At 46.0% G+C, this 23,052-nt stretch overlaps 2 protein-coding genes across 2 annotated transcripts in view; one reads left to right on the forward strand and one right to left on the reverse strand.

The window, feature by feature from the left end:
* LOC134524197 (transcription factor HES-5-like) overlaps positions 1-23,052 on the reverse strand; it is a 26,174-nt gene continuing 3,122 nt past the window's right edge. The window contains exons 3-6 of the mRNA XM_063353988.1: positions 12,883-13,118; positions 1,533-2,122; positions 1,181-1,361; positions 1-1,057 (exon numbers count right to left, since the gene is read on the reverse strand). Of these exons, the coding sequence (XP_063210058.1) occupies positions 816-1,057; positions 1,181-1,361; positions 1,533-1,595 (486 nt within the window). The 5' untranslated portion in view covers positions 1,596-2,122; positions 12,883-13,118 and the 3' untranslated portion in view covers positions 1-815. The remainder of the gene's footprint in view (positions 1,058-1,180; positions 1,362-1,532; positions 2,123-12,882; positions 13,119-23,052) is intronic.
* LOC134524198 (transcription factor HES-5-like) lies at positions 14,300-16,356 on the forward strand. The gene is made up of 3 exons (XM_063353989.1): positions 14,300-14,503; positions 14,806-14,986; positions 15,200-16,356. Exons 1-3 carry the CDS (start codon positions 14,438-14,440, stop codon positions 15,463-15,465), a joined length of 513 nt encoding a protein of 170 aa, XP_063210059.1. The 5' UTR covers positions 14,300-14,437; the 3' UTR covers positions 15,466-16,356.

Consider the following 23,052-nt stretch of genomic DNA (forward strand, 5'->3'; position numbering starts at 1 on the left):
CATAGGGCTGTCCCAGGTGTGGGAGATACATTATCCACCATGAATTAAATCACTTAATACAGACAAAAATCATTATTATAATGAAAATGCTAGGAAAAGCATAGCTTACACCCAAAATGTATAACATTGACCAATTAAGCCTTTTACCTACTACCTTTTCTTTAACATAAAGCAGTAACATACTCTTTTTCTAAATTGAAAAAAGCAGCAAAATAGTAGAAATATTCCACATAGTTTCCTAGCTTCTGTTGATCTGCCACACTTTATGTACTAGGACTATGGAAGGGTCACTGGGGGAAAATCCAAAGCAAAACAGAAACCATCTTTGATGCTGTACAAGTGAAAAGCAAACAGAGGGAAACTGATTTTAATCAAGTGCGCATGAACCAGAGAGTAGTAACTTTATCCTCTGGAGTGACTGAGCAAACAAGCGTCGCGAGTCAAGCCAGAGCAAAGCTGATGGCTCTTACAAGCAATATTAGAGAAATCTCTCCTACAGCAATTCTTGTCCGTCACAACTGTAACATTTACAAAAAGACCCTCCTTCATTTTGAAGACACTCGCCCCTGACGGGGCAGCGTGCTGTGGGCTGTCGTCACCAGCCTCTGCACAGCATCAGTACCACTCCACAGAATGCCTGCACTTTTGCCAAAGGATCCCATAAAAGTCAGAAGTATGCCATTCTTTGCACACATAAATAAAATACACGGGGAAATAACATTCCCTACAGAAGAGAGGACCGGAGCTGGACTGTCAGATGCAGTCAGATCCTTCCTCTGGACTGGCAAAGGGCCGCGACGTGAGGACTCCCCTGACTACCAGGGCCTCCAGAGCGTACCAGCATCTTTCGGAGACGCTTGCTTCAGGGTGCTGGGGTTCCCAGGGGAAAAGGTGACCTCCGTAGCAGCTGACTGGCTCTTCTGGAAGTGGCTTAAAAGTTTGGTCTGTGTCTCAGTTCGTACTTTATGAAGAGAGAGGAAATGGAAAGCTTCTTGCAAACACCTAGAATAGCCCTCTCTGAAGTCAAATTGAGAGCTTTTATGGAAGGATCCTGCAGCTAGAAAAGAAAAGAGGGAGGGGGAAGAAAGAATAGTTTAGATCAATTGTTTATGGCTAGAGATTCATAAAACTGTTGCAGATTTGCAGTAAGCTAGAGACTGAAACAAAATTCAGTACTCACTCTTCATCTGCAGCTGGCTCTGCTGTTTCAGGTAGCTGACGGTCATCTCCAGGATGTCGGCTTTCTCCAGCTTGGAGTTGGGCTGGTGTCTCTGAAACTCCTTTTCCAGGAGCAGTTTCAGCTGCTCGATGCTGCTGTTAATCCGGTCACGGCGCATCTTCTCCACCACCGGCTTCCTCAGCTGTAAAAAGCAAAGGAAAAGAGACCTGTTATTAGGAGGATCTTCTCTCTGCCATTGCACAGGGCTGTCTGTTGCCCATCACTGTTCCTAAACCATGTGGGCCCGTTTCCCAGCTGCTCTGAGAACAGCCGAGAGCGTGGCTCGAAGCTGCCTTGCTGTGCCTGGACTTACTTTGTTTTTCTCCTTTGGCGTCAGCAGGTTGTCGGGCTCCATGAACACAGTGCTGGGAGCCATCTGTCCTGAGAGAGGAGGGAAGGTCTCGGAGTGGAAGTCCAGGAGAAGCGTGTTGCTGGAAGCTGCCTCTGCCCGATATTTATACTGTGCAACCTCCCTGAGAGTCTGTGGGTCTCCAGCTTGGTGGAGTTTCCCACACTCCGGAGCCAATCAGGGAGATAGGCAGCACAAAAGGAGAAGCATCTATTCTTGCATGCTCCATTGCCGGTGAATAGGCTGGGGATAATGACCTTCTCCCAGATGAGCAGGTGGGGAGTGTGTGGTACGTGAAAGGCTGGGATCAGAATTACGCGTCAGAAGCTGGGAAAGAGCTGGCCTTCAATGGGAAAAGGCTGCTGACTAATGCCACAGATCAATAGCATTCCAGGCGCAGTCTTGGGTTCACATGTGTGGAGGAAGGAGCAGGTCAGCTGCCGATGGCGCGAAACACAGCGCTGCGTGGGGCTGCGCTCCTCTCCAGGGACGCAGGGAGGCACACGCTGCAGCGTGCACAAATGCACAGGCACACACGAGCCGTTTCTGGCTGCCTGAGGTAAAGAGCAGGATTTCTTTATATCCACTCACCTTGTTTTCTTAGTAAGCCAGAGCTAGTTTTTCTCCCTCAGGTGACTGTGACACAAGTTTTGCCCATGTGAAACAGAAAACAGTTTTTCCAGTTTGGCTTACTGCAAATAAATACATTTAATCGTATGTACACACAGTTATTGAAAACACTTACTGTTTTGATCTTCATTCTCTTCCTTGATATCTTATGCACCTCTTTAGAACGTTCTATGTCACACTATGTCACAATCACTTTATGTTTCTGTTTTCAAATATCTACAAGATAAATCCGCAAGGAGAAGGATCTCGGAGTGTTTTGGGATCAGTTCAGACTCACATGCTGCTTTCTCACTTTCTCCCCACAACATGTTTTACTCTAATTATTTTAATTTAATCTATGTACAAAGGAAAACTGAGTGCAGAAGAAATTCACATAGCCCATAAAATTATTAGAAATCGAATTTCTGGTTCCTCATTCTCCACTGGGGCAGTTTCTATATTGAGATGCACAGCCTTTGCCCAGGAGATGCCTGCAGCTGGAAGGGTTAACAGCCTTGTTATTTGTATCCCATAAACACACAGCCAGAGATTCAGGTTGGAAAACTTGAACCGCATCTGCCTCCATTTATCCTGCCTTCTGCCCATGCAAGTACTGCTTGCCTTTATGATCGCTAACCTCACAGGAGCAGCTGAAGAAGGAAATGGCAGCCGAGTGTTTTCTGCATCCTCTGGATGGGCACCCTGATGGGGTGGAGCAAGGCTGACAGCAACGGTGCCCTCTTATACCCCGAGAAGAGCGAAGCAGGCCGGCAGCAGCATTAACCACGCGTCTAGAACCACGCGTTCTGGTCCCAGATTTACTCCAAGTGAGCTATGTGACCTGATCAGTTCAACACACTTCTCTGGGAGCATCAGTATCTCCCTCTATAAGATTCAACACAGGAATAATAATAATAATAATCAGATTAATCACTGTCAAATAATGTTAGGGCTTACGTTTGGGAATCTCTTACTGAAAAAGAAAAGGTAGTAAGTAAATACTGTTTGCGTTCACGTGTGTTATGCATATGTTAATATATATGTATGTGGTCAGCATGTCTTTTACTGTGAATACAGATACACGCGAACACATTTCTCTCTCACTCTGCAACTCATTATTCGTAAGACCAGGTAAGGCTTAAATGACCTCTTCCAGGATCTGCCCTTCCATCCCCATTGTACTGCTCTTGAATAGGCTCCCTTCTTTTCGTACAGAGCAGCAGCTGTTGAGCTCTGAGTCTTTTATGTCAAGTTGTGGGAAAGCTTTTGTGACACCATTTCACATGTTCTCTTCAAAGCTTGTGGATTATCTTTGAGCCCATGTAATGCCACCTCTGAAACCAGTCTTTTGCTCCGTGCATCCCTCTTGGGGAGATTCTCTGAAACAGAAGCTCCTGAGTAGAAACTCATTTCTTGAGCTCATTAATCAAATGCATGAAGAAGAAACGTGCCAGTCCCATGATAGGCAGGGTCCACTAGCAGTTTTGCTAGATGGACAGTTTCTGTTTTCCAGATTAACTTGCTAATAAGCAGCTATAAGAACAGCAATAATTTCCCCTTCCAGCACAGTCACACAAAACGGGCACTCCAGTTTTAGTCCAACAAAGCTGTTTCAAGCGTCAGATGCCTTCCCTGATGTTACCCCCAGTACACAAGGAGAAACAAGCCTGCTTCTCAGAAATCTGTGCATTATTGCATCCCTGCATCATAGGACTTTATGTGGGGGAAGGACAAACGAACTTTCCGTGATAAAACTGCAGCAGAGCAGATGTGTGACTCGAGTCACTTGGGCTGCCTTTGGCTTCCTTCTGCCACGCTGGCAGACTCTGGCTGTGTCCGGGTTTGCCCAGTGGTTCTGAAGACGTGAGGGAGAGAGGCAGGAGCCCAGAGCGGCTGTCGCTGGCTGCAGCCCCTCGGCCCATCCAGACCAGGCATCGCCACCCCCGTGTCTCCCACTGCTGATTCCAACTGGGACCTCCACAGCAGGATCTTACACATGGATCTCTCGTTTCTTCACTCAGCACCCAGGGGATTACGAAGTTAACTCCACGGGAACAGTCATGCTAGCCTGAACCACCTTACTCTCCTTGGTCTTGGTAGAAATTTTGCTTAATTCACTGTTACAACATTTAGCTCAAGTTAAAACAAAATGAAAACTGCTACCTCTTTTCTTGCTCCAAGAAAGTAAATTCCATATACCTGCTTGAAGGAATGAATTGTAGGGGATAAAAATGCCTACTTGCTATTTTTCCAGGCTCCTACGCATTGAGTCCTGTTCCATGTCTGTTTACAGTGTCAGCTTGTGGACCTGTTTTTCTCCTGCTGTTTAGTAATTACATGGTCAGTATTGTCGGTGTAACCCAAGCCTTCAGCCTTGGTGAAGGCAGAGCACGCTCCGTGACCCACTCTGCGTGGATGTGACAACCCCCTTGACGCCTGTACCCTCAGTTTAGCTCCTGCTGGCTTGAGAGCAATGTGAGCTCAGGTCCCTTACAAAAAAAAACAGAAAACCAAAACTCAAAAAAAACCTGCAAAGGCAGTAACAGGTTTCCTAGCAGGGATTCCAGAACAGCTCTGCTGCCCCATATTTGGCCAGTCCAAAGCCCAATGGAAAGGAGCAGGAGACAGTTGGGCCAACCCTTCGCCTGGTGGCCCTGTGGTAGTGCTTGGGTACTTGGCACAATCAGGAGGTCCGCACTCAAAACTTCTCCGTTCGGATACAAACTGACCTAAAGGCTGCTACTGAACAGGCTGAATGCTCAATAATCTTCTGTGGCCACCAGAAATTCACTAAGCTATAGAGGCTGGAGGCCCCACGTATTTAGAACATGTGTGGTAATAAAAATTACAATATTCAACGTATGTGAGGTGAATGTAGCAAAATCTCCCCCAGATGGTAAAACCACTGAGGTTCCTACTTCCTCACTCTGTGTCACACATGAATTTTAAAGCATCTAAAATAGAAACATGTATTTAAAATAGCTTTTTATTTTCTCTTTGGTTTCACAGTCTGTGAGGGGAAAAAATAGCCAATTACCAACCATCTTGGAAGAATTATTCAAATTAGATGCTCAGTTACCCAAAATAGATGCTGTGCTTCTGCTTCGGTTGGAAATCCTAAAGAAAAATGATAAAAAAAATCCCTCCCTGTTATAGAGTTAGCAGAGCCAGTGGACTTTACACTAGGGATAATGAATTCTGAATTACACACCTTCTGCTATGGTTCCAAACATCCACAATATTGCACAGAAACCTTATGAGGATCCCAAGGTACTGGATCTGGATAACATGTTTGAAATACAGCACTAGCAACAGGCTGCCCCCAGAATCTCTGCCAGATGTTCGCTCTTTAGGAAGACTTAGAGATGCTGCTCCTTTCCCAAGTCTTGAGAGCCGGTCGTTGCTCCCGTTGCCTCTCCCCTGCGATGTGCTGCCCAGATGGCCTTTTGGGAGCAGGGTTTCCCACTGAACACAATGCCGAGGCAAGCACCGTTGCTAATGTGGTTTGTAGTCAGGCACACTTCCTTTGTGACGGGGATTGAATATAGTTAAGAAATGGTGTGGGAAACTCAGAGGTACACAAACTTCCACAGCCTTATGTTAGTAAGTCATTCAGAAAGCTAAAACGCTTGGGAGCGGGGGCAGAGCAATGCTTCTGAATAGAGAACGGGAAAGGTAGCAAAATGGAGGAGACTCAATTAGCTCCCTCCAGGGGAAAAATAAAATGGGTCCAATCGTAAAGACCTTACCTGGATCCTCACTGAAGTCAACAGAAACTTTGGACTCCGTGAAGGGTGAAGCAAACTGCTAGATCCGGCCTGCAGCTTTTGCACCTCCAGAGCTATTTCCTGATGCCCAGTAAACTGGTGTAAATACAAATTACTTCTACACCAACAGTGGAATTTATCAAAATCCTAATCAGCAAAATTTGAGCCTGAATTGTCACCTGCCCAAATGCCAATACCAGAATCTGGTCTATTGTTTCCCATTTCTTTCATCCAAGCAACACAGAGTAGTTTAGAAATATTAATGAAGAGAAAAGCGTCCCCATAGTATTACTAGTATAAAATCTGATCTAATTTTCTTAAAGGCCAAGCCCAGTTCCTATAGATCTATGTATATCATACAAAAGTATCACGATATCTTCATGGGCCACAGGATTTGTCTTTTTCCCTTAGCACTTGCGGCGGTGTGCTCTCCCCTTTTCCCCCCGCCCTGGCTCCTGCTCAAGCCGTGGCCATCAGCGGGAGTTGTGATGAGTTGCATTTGAACTGTGGGAGATGGCTGGCAACGTAACCAAAACCCTGTCTGGAGTGGGAACCTAGCTATCTTGTTCCCATGAGAATATGACTATAGGTCAATCATCTTACTCCATAAACAGTGGACGGCCCAAGAGCCCTTTGAGCTCTCCTGCACGGCAGCGGGCTGCACGACAGGACCTCCCCTTGAGTGGGGACGCTCGCTTAAGGTTCTTCTCCTCGAGGCTGAGAGATTCCTTGCCGCAACAGATTCTCGGTAAGTGACTAATAGCATGCTAAACTTTGAAATCTTAGCTAAGTGATATAAGGATTGATTGCGCTTATATAATTCTTCAGACATAAACTGTTGACCAAGTCTGGGACTAGGATTGGACCCAGCCGCACCCCGACTCCTCTCTGAGACGGAGTTTAGAAAGCCAGGGGGTCCTTTCTGAACCTCGTGACTCAACGGGAGGGTCTCCCTGAGAGCTTGTCTGACCCCGGCCTCTATGCAGTAAATAATCAAGTGTACCCTGGCATCGAATCTGCTAAAACGCTGTCGCATTCACTACTAACTTTGTTAAATCACTGTTTTATGTTAATAAACATTTCATTACTCTCTTACAAGTGAAGTTATTCACTCTGCCCGCAACAGCACTGTGCAGCAAAGAGGTGCAAAAATCCCATTGCAGAACTGCAGTGACAGCTGTGAAGGGGACCTGCATTGGCATTTCCAAGTTTGCTCGAGGAAAGTATGCCAACGGACATGCGGAGCTACGGAATCAGTGCCCTGCTGTACCATTATGGGAGATGTGCTGCAATGGTCGGCCTTGTATTTGGGCAGGCCAGCCTTTGATATAAAGAATAGCAAAAGAGAAGTACTGAGCAACCCGGGGTATGGGCAGCCTGACTGTCCTGTGACAGCCGGTAGTGGAGTCTCTTGGTCTCTGCCAGTGACTCCATGGGCAGCCCTAGCAAAAACCCACATTATTCTGGGCAAAGTTAGACCAAGGCAATGCCTCACCTACAGCAGAGGATCTCCAAGCTGGCAGGAGGAAATCAGTCCTGTATTTAAACCCCATATTTAAGTTACAGCAAACAGCAATTCAGATTAGCATGCCACGGCAATTAGGGATTGGAAGACCTTCTGTATCTGTTTGCAACAGTTTGCGCGAGCTTATGAGCAGCTTGACTAATATCAAGGGTCTGTGTTTCCCTGAACATACACAAATCTGGGGAATTAAAGAGGCGAACAGAGTATGTGGCTCAGAATTCTTAGTATGAGCCGAAACCACCTCTGCCACCTCCAGTGGGACAATTTTCTTTGGCCTTACTGGTGGGTGAGCAAGATTCTGCTCCTGCAGCTCCTTTCCCTGCCATTTCCTCCAACCCTCCCTTCGCTCTGCTGCTCGGCAGTCCCCTGTTTGAGTCTGGCACAATTTCTGTTTGTCTGCGTAGCTTCCTTCACTTTTTCCCTTTTACTCGGGGGTCATTTTCCCTTCATGAAGTTTTTATAATCTGGTTTTTCGTTCTGTCACTCTTTTCCCTTCTGTCTGTCACAGGCAGATGTGGCTTGAGGATGGGAGTGTCTTACAGCCCCACGGACTGTGTGAGTTTGGAGTTCTTTCCAGTTTCCCACACTGCTCTCCTATTCACTGCATTCAGGCGGAGGATAAAGGAAGTGTGCCATGCTACAAGCTGAATTAGAAATGGTGTTTGACTTCCCTTTGTACTTCACAGAAACCTTGCTTTGGGTAGACCATCTGCATAGCACTCACTGTGGAGAAAACCATTGATCAAGGCCTGTCAGCCCAGCTGGGGGAACTTGGGAAAGTAATTCCTTGTGCCACTTCAGTTCTTTAGGGCTTAACATCTGGCTGGAGGGGGAGGCGACAGTTGATGGTTTAACAGTCTTGCTTCCTTTCAAGTTTGGGATGCTGTTTTGATCCCCGATAAGCCTTTCTGAAATCCTGATTTTAATAACATGGAAAGCATCCAGAAGACTAGGAATAATGCACTGGCTTTGCATTTTCAAAGTGCTTTACAAATACCAGCTAATGAATTCTCAGCAACCTCCTCTGTGAGATAAGGATGTATTATTAGCAATGTTTTACAAAGGAAGAAAAATGAGGCAGACAGCAGAAAACCAAAATTTCAATATTTCAAATAGCCTACTGGTTGCAGTGCTTCTATTGCCAAGTGGCTATTTCAGACATCTGGTTGGCAAAGATGCTCAGCACCCACTTTTGGTTTAATTAGCTTCGGCATCGCTGAAAAGGGGGCAACTCCCTAGCTTGTGGGAGAATTTGGATTACTGGCCTGGACCACACTCGCAGTCAGGCACCACCTAGATAAGCAGATGCAAAAGTTCTCCTTTGTACGCAAGTTCAGCAGTGGTTTTTGAAAATGTTGTTTAGTACAATTTGTTCAAGCCCATGAAATAGCTGAAAAGGAAGATGCACTTAAATCCTCGATCAGGAAATACTTAATGATCTATTCAATAGAAATTGACTTGAGGTCTCTAGAAAGTAAACTAAGTTTTTTATTTGTTTATTCATGCTCCTGAAGACCTACCAAGACCTGTCTTAAGCTACAGCTGTCCTTAGTCCTTGTGCAGATCTGTCTGTCAGAGCCATCTCATTGTGACCAGGTGCCTCCCAGCGGTTACGGTTATTCTGGGCTTGCAGCGAGCAGAGGATGCAGTGGGCCCTGAATTACACCAGCTCTCAGAGTCTGTAAGGGAAGTTCAGGCCCTAGACGCTTGGCCTGGATAAAACCAGTGACTTAGAAATGAGAAAGGAGCCATACTGCTTTAGTTAACAAGTCTGCTGCTATCTGCAGCTACAGTGTTGTGTGCTGATCACTGGTCGTACGCAAAAGGTGTCTGCAGAGTCTCCCGACGGCAGCTCCTGGGGACATCGTGCCGGGTTCCCAGTACCTAGTGCTGCAGATGACTGCTGGACATGGTTTGTGCTACCAGCTACACTGGAGATGTTCTGGGGGTCCTGGTCCTATTCTTAACCCTCTCTAGACTGTTTTCTTTCGAGTCTATGGGGAGAATCAGCTTCAGCATACAAACTTGTTCCCAAGGCAGGGAACAATCAAATGAGGCTCAGGGGACGCCAGGGGAGTCTGTGACTCTTATCTCCCCTCTCCAGCACTGCCCTAGCTAGGGTTGAGCGGTTAAATATGTGACACATGCAGATAGGATTAATTGCTGCTCAGAAGGGGCGAGGTGACTGCCCTCCTATCTGGCATGAACACACCATTCCCATCTTGTCAATGACAGCAAGACCTCAGGAACCACACGCCCAATTCTCAACCTGCTCCTCTGAAATATTCTCTCTACAGGATGCCTTCTCCTTGCCAAAATGCTGGGCAGCACTATTTGGAAAGTCTTGTGATTTTTATCACAAGACTCATAATACTTATGGCCTTCAGTAAGACTTCACATCCAAGCCTTATGATTCAATAAAGAGAGAAAATTAATGATATTGGTCCAAACAAAATCCAAATGCTCAATAATCAAAAAGCAAGTAAAAAAAAAAATCCATCAAAATACTTCTACTAGAAACATCAAAATGTTTTTTTTAAATCCCTATGACTTTCAGCCCATTTCTGGGTTTCTTGAGGTCCAAATTTTGACATTAGAAAGTTTGGCAGTAATGCCAGATCCTCAGAGATGCTGAGCCCATTGTCAGAACTGAATACCACTGTCTTCCAAAAAAACCCACCCAAAACAATGAAGGAAGTGCCCGAACTCAGCAGCTTCTGAGTTTGCTCCCTCCACTCCATTGTTAGTGACAGGCTGTTCTCCTTCCTTGGCCAGAGCCAAGCAGGGACTGACTGACGGGGTCTCCTTTTCCAGAGGACTTCTGGGGAGCGTGTGCTCCCACCGAAGTCAGCAGCATCTGGGGTGCTTTAGAGCAAAACTCAAAACCCGCTGGTAGCACGCGTGAGCACGCTGCTGGGTCTCAGCCCCGCCGCAGAGCTGGGGAACAGCTACGTTATTGAGATGGTAACAAACTTCTCACTGACCGACCTAACTATAGAGCAAGGTGTAGCTGAGTCCCCTGGTAAAAGCAGAAGGACAGGATATATTCTGTGGTTGTTTTATATGGCTTTATGAAGGAGGAGGGTGGTAAACACATAACATGGTGGCTCCCGCAAAGCCTGCTCCCAGGGCAATGTGTTCCTTTGAGACATAATTGATTCCTGCCATCAGGCACCAGCCTGCTCTCCCCCAGGGTCAGCGCTTTCCCACATCCAGCCCCATTATCCCACAGACCATGCCTTTTGTACAACACACTCCAGCTATTCATGTGCAAAGCAGCTGTAATCCCCAGACCTTTCAGAGTCAATATACCAGGAAATAATAAATCCCTCTTGTGCACTCTTGAATATGCTGAGAGGTGACTTGTGGGAATTTCAGCTGGGCAGAAAAATAATAAATTCTCCTTAATTTTTAATTATTGGTAATACGCACTGTAGAAAGACTATACCATTGGTGCATGACTATTTCAGGGTCACCCACACAAGCAACTATAGAAATTGCTCTTGCCTCCAACAACCCTGAAAATGCAGATCAAATTGTCTCATATGTTTCCTAATGATCAAAGTCCACTTTCCCTCACCTATGCACCTGGGAATGGCAGCATATTAAGCATTCTGGATCTAAAGAAGAACCAATTAAAAAGGGTTAAACCTGCAAAGAATGTACTTTACAGTAATAAAAGACCCCTTTTTGCCAGGGTTGTAATGTCTAAAGGAGGCAAAATAATGCCCTGCTAATGACATTTAATGGAATATTTTATACAATAGGTCTAATAACAACATAACCTTTTCCCCTGAAAGAGGCAGGTTTCCCTCCACTTCCACTCTGTTAGTTCAGACAGCAGAATTATGCCTGGCTTGTGAGAGTGGAAGAAGTCAATCCTGAACGGCAAGTTTTGCAGGATAATTTCTTTATATATTGCCTCCTATCCTAAGCCATTTTTAAAGCTATTTACTGTGTAGTATGTCATATCACTGAAACACCCTGAGCAGAACACAGTAGGCAGGGTTAGGTGCACCTGGAGGGCTGGGAGAAGGGATCTTCATCTGTGACACCGAAGCAAGCAGCAGCTGATAAGTTAAAAACTGTCAAAGGATCGTTAGGGTTCACCTCAAATAGACAGCACCCTGTCTTTTCAAACCTTATCCAAGAAACCTACACAGAATGAGTCATAAGAGTATGAGGATGATGAAGGGATTTGTGGTGCTAAAATCCAGGAATCTTAAACATTAGGACACATCCACCCAGCAATAGTAAGGAATGAGTGTGGCACAACATACAGACCAATAGTTTCATCAAGCATTTAAACATAATTTCCATGCAGATGTGTCAGAACAGGTCTACCTGGGACCCTGCTAGGTGTTCTTATTGCTACTGTCCTGCCCCTCCCCCCCACCGCAGACACAGGCACTGCTCCTGATTCCAACCCATTTCCCAGAAGAGCAAACTGAGGCACGGTGAAGCCAACGGGCAGCCCCCCGGGACAGCCAGCGCTGCCCTGAGCTCGGTATTCCTGCTGGCCACCCCCCTGTGGGAACCAGGGTCTCTATCCCCTTGCCCCATGTTGCCCCTTTCTCCTGGTAAACACAGATCTCTGCGAAACCCCTGCCTGCATGGTGAAACATGCGCTTTTCAGCCTTACTCGGTGAAAAAGCCATGTGAGTTCATCGTGCCTTGACAGAAGTGCAGGCTCCACAAAGGAGTTATTAGCGCCAGGCTGTGTGGGTTTGAATTTCTCTGCGTTTCCCATACTTTTCCCCTATTGATAACATTTCTTGTTGGGACAATAGAAGTGTGCCTTGCAACTACTCACGACATTAGTGACGGTGCTTGAGTCTGAATGATTTAAAGGGAAAGAATCCAACTCCCAAAAGACCATCTGGCTATCAGTTATAATACAGCAATAAAGGTCAGGGCTGCTTCTCAGGAGTTGGGAAAAAGATGTTTTTTGACACTGAAGAGTCTCTTCAACCAGCTTGGTACATGCCTACCTGTCAGCTCCTAGCTTCAAGGCCTGCCACTATTGCTCCCTTGCTAGGAAAGGGATAACACAGGACACCAGCTTTTGGAGGAAGGCCAGCCAAAGGATACAGGAAAAAGGATACCACCTTATTAGAGCTGCCAAAAGCTAGGGCATGGTCTCTGAGGTGTATCTTATTTTGTATCATAATCCTTTGACTGCTTCAAAGTGTTCATGAGATGTCCTGTCTCCTGGCTTTCCCACAACGCAGGGAATAAAGGGCTCCAAGGACAACATCTGCCCTTCACAAAGAGCTAAGCCCATTCAGCCCATACAATGAAACCCACGAAGCTGGCTATTTCAGCGACACCTCCCTCCTTCCTGTCAACTGCCCGTTAAACTCAGGCTTCACTTCAGCATTTCCAAGTAAGAAATTGTCTTTGGCTTTCTTACCTCACTGCACACTTCCCTCCACCGTTTCCATTTCCAGGTTCTCAGCCACGCTCCCGTGCACAAGGAGGGCGCTGGGAAAGACCAGCACACCTCTGCCCCGGCACTGCAGGCTATAGACCCTCAGAGGGCAGGACGCGGCACAGCCTTTCTCACGTAGGTTCTGGGTTATTTTCGGTGCTGCCCCAAGGACCGCGTTCAGGACGAGATTCTTCTTGTAAGACAAAACCAGAACTGACCTAAAGTGACAACACAGCTTCATTCTTTTTCTTGCCTTTACCACAAAAGCATGTTTGCTTAATTTTTATTGAAATTTTCATGCAAATACAAGCAAGCACCACTATCCCCATTTTGCAGATAAGAAAATGGAGTGGGGATGACATGCTAAATGTTACACAGAGAGACAGTTACGTGGTCTCTGAGATCTCATGTTCTGCAAAGTGAGGCAGGTCCAGCCTGCAACGGGGCAGTGTGATGCTCTGGTCAGATGAGAAGAGAGCGCACCAGAGATCTCAGACAAGAAGCAGAACTGACCTCCTTGCTGGGGTCCGAAGATGGGCCCCAGCTACTAAATCCCATTCACGATCTGCCTCTGACTTCCCAAGGCGTAGGGCTTCTGGGTTGACTCTGATGCTGTTCTTTAGCTCATCTTAACCATCATTCAAGTAAACATCTGTATGAAAGAGAGCGCAGAAAAGGGAAAAGAAAGAGCCACAGGGGTGGGTGACTAGGCACGGGCCTGGTTCTGCTGGGAGGAGTGTGGCTGTCCTTAATGAAGGCAACGGGAACACTGGTGCAACGCGCTCGCAGACCTCGGTGTGTGAAGAGAGAAACAGAGGTTACCATTTCCATTTGCTTCCCGTTCCCTATTTATTCACCCTGACTGTCCACATCCCACCATCCTGATGGTAGATTCTCCACAGCATTTAGAAATACCATGCAAACAAACCTGTCATTTCACACTGACAGCACTTTGGCTCACCCATTAAAAGTGCAATGACTGTATGGACAAGCGGAAATACACCCACTCCGGCAAACCACACCTGGGAGGCTGGCTGCAAAGTGCCCTCTCTAGAAAGAGCAGAGAGAAGTCCTCGGTGCTGTTGATTTTGACCCTAACAGTGCTCCCCTCCTTCTTTTCCCACCTTCCCCCAAAAGCGTGCCTCCTCCATGCCACAAATATGAGTGGCACATGCAGGGCCTCGGGAACGCAACTGATCCCAGACAACCAGCTGGAGGGTCAGTGTTTTCCCAGATCCCTGGGCAGCCCTGAAGGGCCACGCTGCACACTCCACCAGTCAGCGTGGGCAGAAGGTTATTCTCTCCGGGGCATTTGCAATCAATGTACCATGCACTAATAGATGCTTCCTCTATTGTTCTGCTGCGTGCCTGGATTGGCTGAACGGCTGTGGGAAACACCAGCCATCCCCAGACTCACGTATCTGTTGGAGCTCCCTGATGTATAAATAGAGGCAGTCGGTACGTGCCAAAGCATAGTCTTACGCCCAGCACAGCAGCCCGAGGTGCGGGTCCGTGCCCAGGACTGAGAGCACTAAGAATGGCTCCCAGTAACACTCTCATGATGCACATGGAGGAGAAACTGCTGCCAAAAGAAAAGAACAAAGTAAGTAGAGCCCTTGACAGGATTGGAAAGGCTGGTCTGCGCTCTATGCAATGGGCTGCCTCAATCAAATAAATGCTACATGGGAAAAGATAAGGAGGGAGAAAGTGGTCTGGGGGAAGGCAAATGGGTTAGAGAGGTAAAGGAGACTATATAGATTTTTTAAAAATTAAATTAAGCAGGGAACAGATTGGCAGCATCACAAAGCTCTCCTACCAAAAGAAAGCATCTTTGAACATGTGTGCATCAGGGCATCACAAGGGGAAATGAGAAATCCTTAACGATCTGCTCCACCTCTCTTACAGCTGAGGAAGCCGGTGGTAGAGAAGATGCGCCGTGACCGGATTAACAGCAGCATCGAGCAGCTGAAACTGCTCCTGGAGAAGGAGTTTCAGAGACACCAGCCCAACTCCAAGCTGGAGAAAGCCGACATCCTGGAAGTGGCTGTCAGCTACCTGAAGCAGCAGAGCCAGCTGCAGCACCAAAGTGAGTGCAGAGCATGTGTTGCAACCACTTGAAGTCTGCTCCCACCAGCCTTTGCCCTCCCGGGTAGCCCCGGCCCCTGAGGCATGCAAGGCCTGTAACACGCCAGGGCTAGGCACACGAGCAAGGCTCGTGGACTCAGGCTCTTGAAAGAAAATCGGTGCATGAATCCCATGATCTTAACCCACTGCATTTGCTTCTTTCTTTCTTTTCCAGCATTCATTCACAAGAACCTAGAGCAGGACTTTAACAGCGGGTACCTGCGGTGCCTCAAGGAAGCGATGCATTTTCTGTCCTACTATGAACCCAAGAAGGAAACCCAGGTGCAGCTAATCAAGCATTTCTGCAAAGCCCAGATGGGTGCAGATGTCCTGTACGCTCCTGCTCTGCGTAGTCCACCTCTGTCACCCTGTCTGTTTGCCAGAAAGCAACCTGCCCAGAAGACTGTGGCTGCTGCTCCTACCATCTGGAGACCCTGGTAGACCTGCGGAACTTTGCTTTATTCCCATGTTTTGCTACAAAAACTAGAGGGACCTGTGATTTAATAGTTCCTCTTTAAAGTAGGAAACATTGCTTTCCAAAGGTGGGAGGGGGGCGGTTATTGTTTTTCTGTCACAAGAAATGAGGGTCGTTGAGTAGTTTCCCTTCATAATGAAGGAATGTGTTTGTATCTTGCAGCAAATTTGCTGCTTTTATTGGTGGCTCCTGGCCAAAGAGAGGACCAAGTTCTGCGGTGATTTAGAGAGCCAAATGCTGTTCAGTTCCCATCACGCTTTTGCTTGGCAAGGCTGTTGAGCCTGTGGCTGTCGGTGGAAATCTTTCTGCTAACTGCCTGGGTCACCGGTTCAAGTGCTCCATTATCTCCAGATAATGCATTGACCTTCCTAAAGAAGGAGCACTTTGAAGAACGTATTGTGTATCATAAAGAGAGTATTGAGCCTTTACCTTTTGAGTGAAAGTTGTTATTAAGAAATGCTGATTCTTCTGAAGTTCCTATGCTATTTTTAGTACACCTTCTTACAGAGAGTTAGGATGACAACAGATAGCTCTAGGGAGAATTCTCTTAATGTCAGTATGTGCTACTCTCAGTTGAGGGATAATTGATGCCTTTTGTAAAGGAAACGCCTGTGATGCCTTAAGGAAAAGGGAGAGGAAGGGAGGCAATAAGTACTTTATAATCATTCACTGAAGGTGCTAAAGGGCTTAAAAAGCTTTTATAAAGTTGTGATGTATTCATCCTGTGTGATGTTCAACTTTGGTGTGTTCACTGTACAATACAATAAAAATTGTTTTAGTCATTATTCCTTTGGTTTGAAATGAGTAAAATGGCTGATACTCCTGGACGAAGTGGTGCATTAGAGTCCTTCTGCAGTGGGGAAACTATCGGGAGACGTCGTATTTTTGAGCCCTTCATTCCAGTATAGTCTATATTCGTGAAATGCATTTGGCAAAACAGGATTTCAGATCCTGCAAAGAAGCAAACTCTGGAAAAGTTATCACAAATTAAAATGGAGGTGAAACTGAAGTTAGATACCGAGAGGTGGAGACACAGATACTTAACAGCAACCTATTCAGACTTCAGCAAATCACTAATTTCACAGCCAGTTTATTTCCCCTCATTCCCCAAATAATTTACCCACCAACCTGAGTTCAGTCTTATGCTTTCTGTCCATTTAGGAGATAGCAACATGCAAAACTCTTAATAACTTCGGGACCTGATTCCCCTTGGGACTCTTATGCTCCTCTTTGAAACTACCTACAATGGGCTGAACTAGTTTTTGTTGTCTTTTAATTTTAACACTTTCTGTTACCTGAACACAAATTCTGTTAGGCAATAACAGAATTCTTTCCTTTACTGAAGTGAAATCTGCCCGTATATGGCTAAAAGTATACCTAATTTGATAGCAGAGATTGAAAAAGCATTCCCTCTCCTAAATTATTTCCCCATACTCTTCTTCAAACATTTTATTCCTTTTACACCTAAGGGTCCAAAACACGCCATGAATAGGGCAACACTCCAACTGGCTTTAGAGGTTTTTTTTTCTATCCAGCCTGTTGCAGAGATGATCTCTCTGCCAAGTATCTTTTAAATGATCCTCCCTTGATTTTTTCACCCCATTTCAATTCAGAAAACAAATCTAGCATATCCTCTTACATGGAGGTTTATGACAGCCTGCCTACCTGGCTTGCACCAACTGGGTGACCCAAAGCGAGCAGCCTGGGCTTCCCGCGGCGGCAGGGAGAAGCACTGCAGCATCCCTGCCCAGTGTCGGCTCAAGCCCTGTTCGACTTCTGCAATTCTCTATGACCAGGCAACGGGATTCCTGTCTCCTGGGGATTAAGTCAGCTGCGCTCTGGCGATGTGAGGGGGATTAGCACCTGTTGTAAAGCATGTGCTTGTCCTTCTCCCACACAGCTACACAAAGACAGAATGGATGAGGTGAACAAGCAAAAAGGAATTCAGAAGGTATTTGGGGAAGCAGGAAGAAAAGCACGAGAAAGGGATTCTAAAGCCACCCATGAGCACCTTAAATGCCAACAATCTCTCCAAAACACAGCACTTTCCCCAATAACATTCACTCACTTTTCCTTAGGAGAGTTCCCATTCATGGCTGTGGGGACTATTCACCTTTTATTTGCCCTTCTCTTCAAAGTAAAATAAATCTGCACGAATAATCAGTTCACAAAACTATGATCTAACCACAGTAACGCATTGATTTGGATAGATGACAGGGAACCCTCTCATTCTTCCACAGACACAGTAACAGCATGAAATACCATCGCTCAACAATTTCAGCTCTCCTGGGAGAAATGCCCTTGAAAAACTTCATTTCTAGCATATGCTTTTCTCCTTAAACAAAAGGAAACCTAGAATATCTGATCTTTTCAAATGGCTGCTTAGTTAAGCAAACTCAGATCTGCTCGGCTGACAGATCAAACCGCATTCCAACACTGCTAGCTCTACCTGACCCGTGCTCACTTGGTTTGGGATGAAACCCTTTGTTAGACACATGGAAAGGACCAAAAAGGCAGGCAGCCAGGTCAAGAACATATTGCTCTACCTCATCAAGGTTGCACGGATCATTTTGGTTAGTATTTTACCCTGAACGCATGAGCTGGTTGAGTGCTCTTCATTTGCCTGCCAATGCAGACAAGGTGGGGTTTTGGTACAGTTCTGAAATTCAGCAGGGGCTGACACCAAAGCTGCAGATAGATTTGCTCTCCTAATGAACGACTAAATCATTCAGAAGAGATATTTTTAGATTTTGTGGTTGCTTAGTGATCTTGAAAAAGTCACTTCACCTTGCTGTGCTCAACTTGTCTTTGTCAATTAGTACAAGCTTCTGAATCCCAGCAAAACTCAAGCTGTTCAACCACGCCCGGGCATTTTTAAATCAAGCCTAATTAAGGCAGTTTGCGGAGAGGAAGCTTGGGGGAGTTCAGACTCAGTCGAAATGCAACGTGTCCCAAAGCACGCCGCAACCTGACTGTGCACCACAGGGACTGGGAAGGGAGCCACATGCAGCACAGAGAAACCTGCTATTATGTGGACATAATGTGGACAGGTATCTTCTGCAGCTCGTGTGCTACCACCCAAGCAAACCACGCTGTGAATGTGGTTTGCAGCTTGTGTAAAACTGACAGCATAAACAAGAAAGAGAAAAGGAAACGAAAGAGCTGCACAAATTGAAGACTGTTGGATTTGAACCGTTGCTGTAGGTCTAGGCTAACCCAGGAACAGGCCGTAGAAATGACAACTGTGCAAAACTTGTGTGAGATCGCAGTCAGATGCCTCAGCCCAGAACTCCTGCCACCCATATCGGCATAAATCTGGAGAGACACAGCTACTGTCATTCAAACCACAAGGGCTGATTCTCATTTACACGGAGGCCATATTGCATTACTCCGGCTGTACCGGGGGAGTGGATCATGCTCAGCTGTTGGTGCCTGAGATTCAGACCTACTGTTTGCAGAGCAGCGGAAGGGAGTGAAGCAGTAAGCGCCTCCTTTCTGGGCAAGGGGAAGAAACCAAACCCCACCAGAAAGCCTCCGTTTGCCGCAGGGGGTCAGATCCATGGCTGGTGCAAGTGCCCCACTTCTGTTTTTTGCTAGCCAAAGACTTGCCCCTCTGGGCTTTCGTTTACCAATTACTCGAGAGCTAAAAGCCAGGCCTCCGGTTTCACCAGTCCTAGCACAGCAAAGGTTATGTTTACAATTTATTAGTTATTATCACTTATAATAATTGAACGAAAAGCTGCTTATTGCTCCTCTATCCCCTGGGGTGACTCTCCCCTGCTCCAACACATTCCCACCCTTAGGGAAAATGTTGTTTATTATGCTGATCCCACAGCCCAGGAATAGTCTCCTGACAAAGCCCCTATTAACCTCAGAGTGTGGGCCTGAGTTTCTCAGAGTTTCCCACACTTTCTTCCCTATTTATGACATTCAAAGGGACCACAAAGGAAGCGTGCCTCACAACAGCCCACATTAGTGACGCTTTTTGGCTCTGCATTGTGATGACCAGCAATTCCTGTCCCGATAGACCATCTGGAGAGCTATTTTCCCAAGGAGCACATTGATCGATCAGTATTATGCCAGAGCCCTTTTAAAACTTGGGAACGTTATGCTCTTTGACACTAAATAGGTGTCTTGAGAGGCGTTGTCAGAAAGATTTTAAACCATTTAAGGAAGGCACAGAAAAAATAAAAATCGTAATTATTTCTTTAAAAACACCATCAATAGCATTTGTAAGACAGGCTGACATGAATGTAGGAAATAGTCTAAAATAAAAATGCTCTATAAGTGATATAGAAAGGAAAGCTTTAAGCCATCAAGTTGTGTGCTCTAAGTACAGCCCCAGACATACAGGAGCCCTGCTTTTTAGATTTGCATAACACAGACAACGCAATTGTGGCTTTCTGTACTCTTCTCTGATAGCCCACCTTCCTCCAGACCTGTTGCTGCATTGCAATACCCTGGGTTCCGCTCCATGGAAAGCTCAGTATCAGACAGGCTAAGAAAGCTGCCAATTGGTATTAGAAATAGTAGCAGCTTTTGTGAAAACAGCATGTGCACTAAGTCTGCACCTGGGCTGAAATCACCGCCTGCAAACCAGAAGCAGAAAGCCCCATGGCCCAGTACGAATTTCCTGGGCCAGTGGTTCTCCAGCTGTTTTCATTTATGGACTATAAGGAACAAAAGCCTAGTGATGATAGTCTTGGGGTTGGTTGATTACCTTTCCTGCATCCTCAACTCAAAGCAACCTATGGCGCATGGATTGCACACCATAGCTCAGGGTCAGATGGTGAGCATCTATGGTTGGAGACGATTAACATGGTGGTTCTTGCCTTAGGAAAGGCTAGGACTCCTGCCTGACACTCAAGGTCTGTAAGCACAGACATCGACAATTGCTTCCCGCTTTCTATTTCCCTTACACTTTCTGGTATCTATACCAAGGGAGAGTGGAGACATCTCCCTCTTTTCAAGCGTGATTTTGAAGACTGCATCTTCATGGTACAACTCATGAGTGTGCTATGATTTACAGAGGAACGAGGCCACTAAGAAAGCAGGTCTCTTTGCCCACAGCATAGCTGTCATCTCTCAAGAGCGGGTCCAGATTTCACACCATCCTCCAAAGAAAGGAATTATTGTGTCACGTTATTTAGTCAACGCCACATGTTTGGCAATTTGGGGTATTTGTTTCTTTTAATCCTTCATTCCAAAAACAGGGAAACCCCTTCTTCTGGGCCTCGGACAATCAATCTTTTATCCCAGCTCTGCAGCAACAGTCAGAGGCAGGCACAAACTCCTCCCACGGATATGAAGGATAGTAACAAGGATTTGGATCACAAGCGTGTTTCAGTGGGACAGACTGTTGCGCTTACAGCTGAATTTTAAAAGAGCCCAAACTAGTTACAGACTTTTAACAAAGAGCAACCAGACCGCCTACAGCACAGGATTCTTTTTTTCTTACTGAAATCCTTGCAGAAAGTTCATACTGCACCCAGTTCCATAACGAATATATTCTAGGGACAGCCTTTAGTCTAGAAAACTTATCATTGCGAAACATCAGTTGGGAGATATCGTTGCCATTAAGTTTTCAGGCCTTAATAATCAAACCAAAGTGGGGTGGGGGGGGTGATATATTTGTTTCTTTCATCCATCAACAGTATGCAGAGGGTAGGTGAAGGAGGCAAGGGGGGAACTGAAGATTTGCTATCTTTTCAACCGACAGGGAGAGGGTGAGAGAAGTGGGAGTTTGTGAGCCCGGAGGGCTGTTGTTCTGCATGCTCGCTGCGAGGCAGCGTGCCTGGTTCACCATTCACATCAGATGGTGTGGGTCCACAGCTCCGAGGATTTCCCACATCGCCCCATTCACAGTGTTAAACTGTCAACAAAAGAAGCGTGCCTCTGTGGGTCCTGAGAAGAAAGCCAACGCCTGCTGCACCATCTGCCCAGCACTTAAAGGAAGGGATAATGCTTTAATCAGTGGGAGTTGGTTTAGCCCTTTGGAGTCCGGGGGCATTGTGCTGGGGATAGGATGGCATTATTTAAAACCACTCATTTCATATTTCCAGAACTGAAAATTGGGTCAAAGCTTCCCTGCCATCTCACTGTGCCTGCTGCTGCTGCAAACATATTCCTCCCCATACGGTGTGTGGCAGGACCTGCTGTCCATTCCATCCCCTGTGACCCCCGAGAGAGATGCACAAAGCCCTCTGCTCGACTTCAGGCTCCAATAATGGCACGAGGACATGCAGCCAGGGCAATCCCAAGTAATACTGCTGACTACAAGCTGACAAAATAATTCAGACAACTGATTCTGAATACTCCCTGTTCAATTATAGGTTTTTGACAACCATTAAAAATTAGAATTGCTACACCATCAGTGATCCATCTAAATGTAAAATCTCTCTGGGCTGGAAAGGGAGGAGGGGAGAACGGCTGACCTATGAAAGTCACAGCCATGAGAAGCCAGGAAGTTAAAAGGGGCTTTGTAAGCTCAGGTTAATAACTAGTTACAGGATCATCCTTTGCAGGATCATATCCTTTTATGCAACAACCCTGTGTGTGCTGGAACACGTTGCTATCTATGTACTCACAGACACAGGTTTCGGCCGTGGCTTACTGAGAGGGGACGCTGAGGGCAGGTGAGACAGGCTGACTGCAGTTGGTAGTCAAATGAAAGGTTTGCTTTCTGGTTTTGAAAGGCAGACACAGGAAATAGGTGGAGTTTTCATGAATATTGTTGTGGTAAGAAACAGGTATTCAAAAAATAACACACCCAACGTGCTAGCCTACTAGCAACAATCTAGGTTTACTTCTTGTTCTAGCCTCTGACCATGGAACGTGCATTAAGGAAAAATAATTATGCCCATGCATAACTCTCCTTAAACGCATAGAGCTCCACATGCTACAGCTGAAACAGATGTAACATAAAGCATAACTGGGAATTTGTCAATACGAGGCCTCACGTGCCTGAGTGACAAATCTTGGAATGTATTGGATTGTGCTTTGGGGAGCAGTGGACCTGAGTAGGCAACCTAGAATAGCCTGAAAAAAATATCTCCAACAGGCAGCTTTAATCCTAGATTCTATCTGGTCCTTTCCACTTCGTTACTGGTGTTCATGTCACATACACTGAGAACGCCCGAGATTTAGCAGTCACAGGATATCCTAGCACCTGTATTTACATTCTGCAAGTGGGATAATACAAGCACAGTAATAGACAAGAATTGATTTCTCACTGCATCTCACTTGTCTGTAAAGGGAAAATATATTTAGGCACTTTATGTGGAGCCTCAGGACCAAGGAAACAGTGAGGCATTTGCAAAGTGGCATGAAATTAAATAGGACATGTTTGGGAAAGGCATCATAATCATTACATGTCACGGGTTGCCATAGGAAAGCCCAAATTACCCAAACAAAAGCAAGGAAGAGCTCTGACTATAACTTACAGAGGGACTTTAAGTATTTAAACAATGAAGAGGAAAATATTTCAAGCTCAGTGCAAATTGTTTTAAAGGTTCTTCCATCGATTTTAGTCTTTAGTTGCCTGAAAATTATCT

This window comes from Chroicocephalus ridibundus, chromosome 16, assembly GCF_963924245.1.
Source record: "Chroicocephalus ridibundus chromosome 16, bChrRid1.1, whole genome shotgun sequence".
In the NCBI taxonomy this organism is placed as follows: domain Eukaryota; kingdom Metazoa; phylum Chordata; class Aves; order Charadriiformes; family Laridae; genus Chroicocephalus; species Chroicocephalus ridibundus.

Excerpts from the sequence above, each read along its gene's own strand:
- LOC134524198 (XM_063353989.1), top strand. The coding sequence starts at position 14,438 with ATGGCTCCCAGTAACACTCTCATGATGCACATGGAGGAGAAACTGCTG. Across the intron at positions 14,504-14,805 it reads TGCCAAAAGAAAAGAACAAA|CTGAGGAAGCCGGTGGTAGA; the intron begins GTAAGTAGAGCC and ends CCTCTCTTACAG. Across the intron at positions 14,987-15,199 it reads GAGCCAGCTGCAGCACCAAA|CATTCATTCACAAGAACCTA; the intron begins GTGAGTGCAGAG and ends TTTCTTTTCCAG.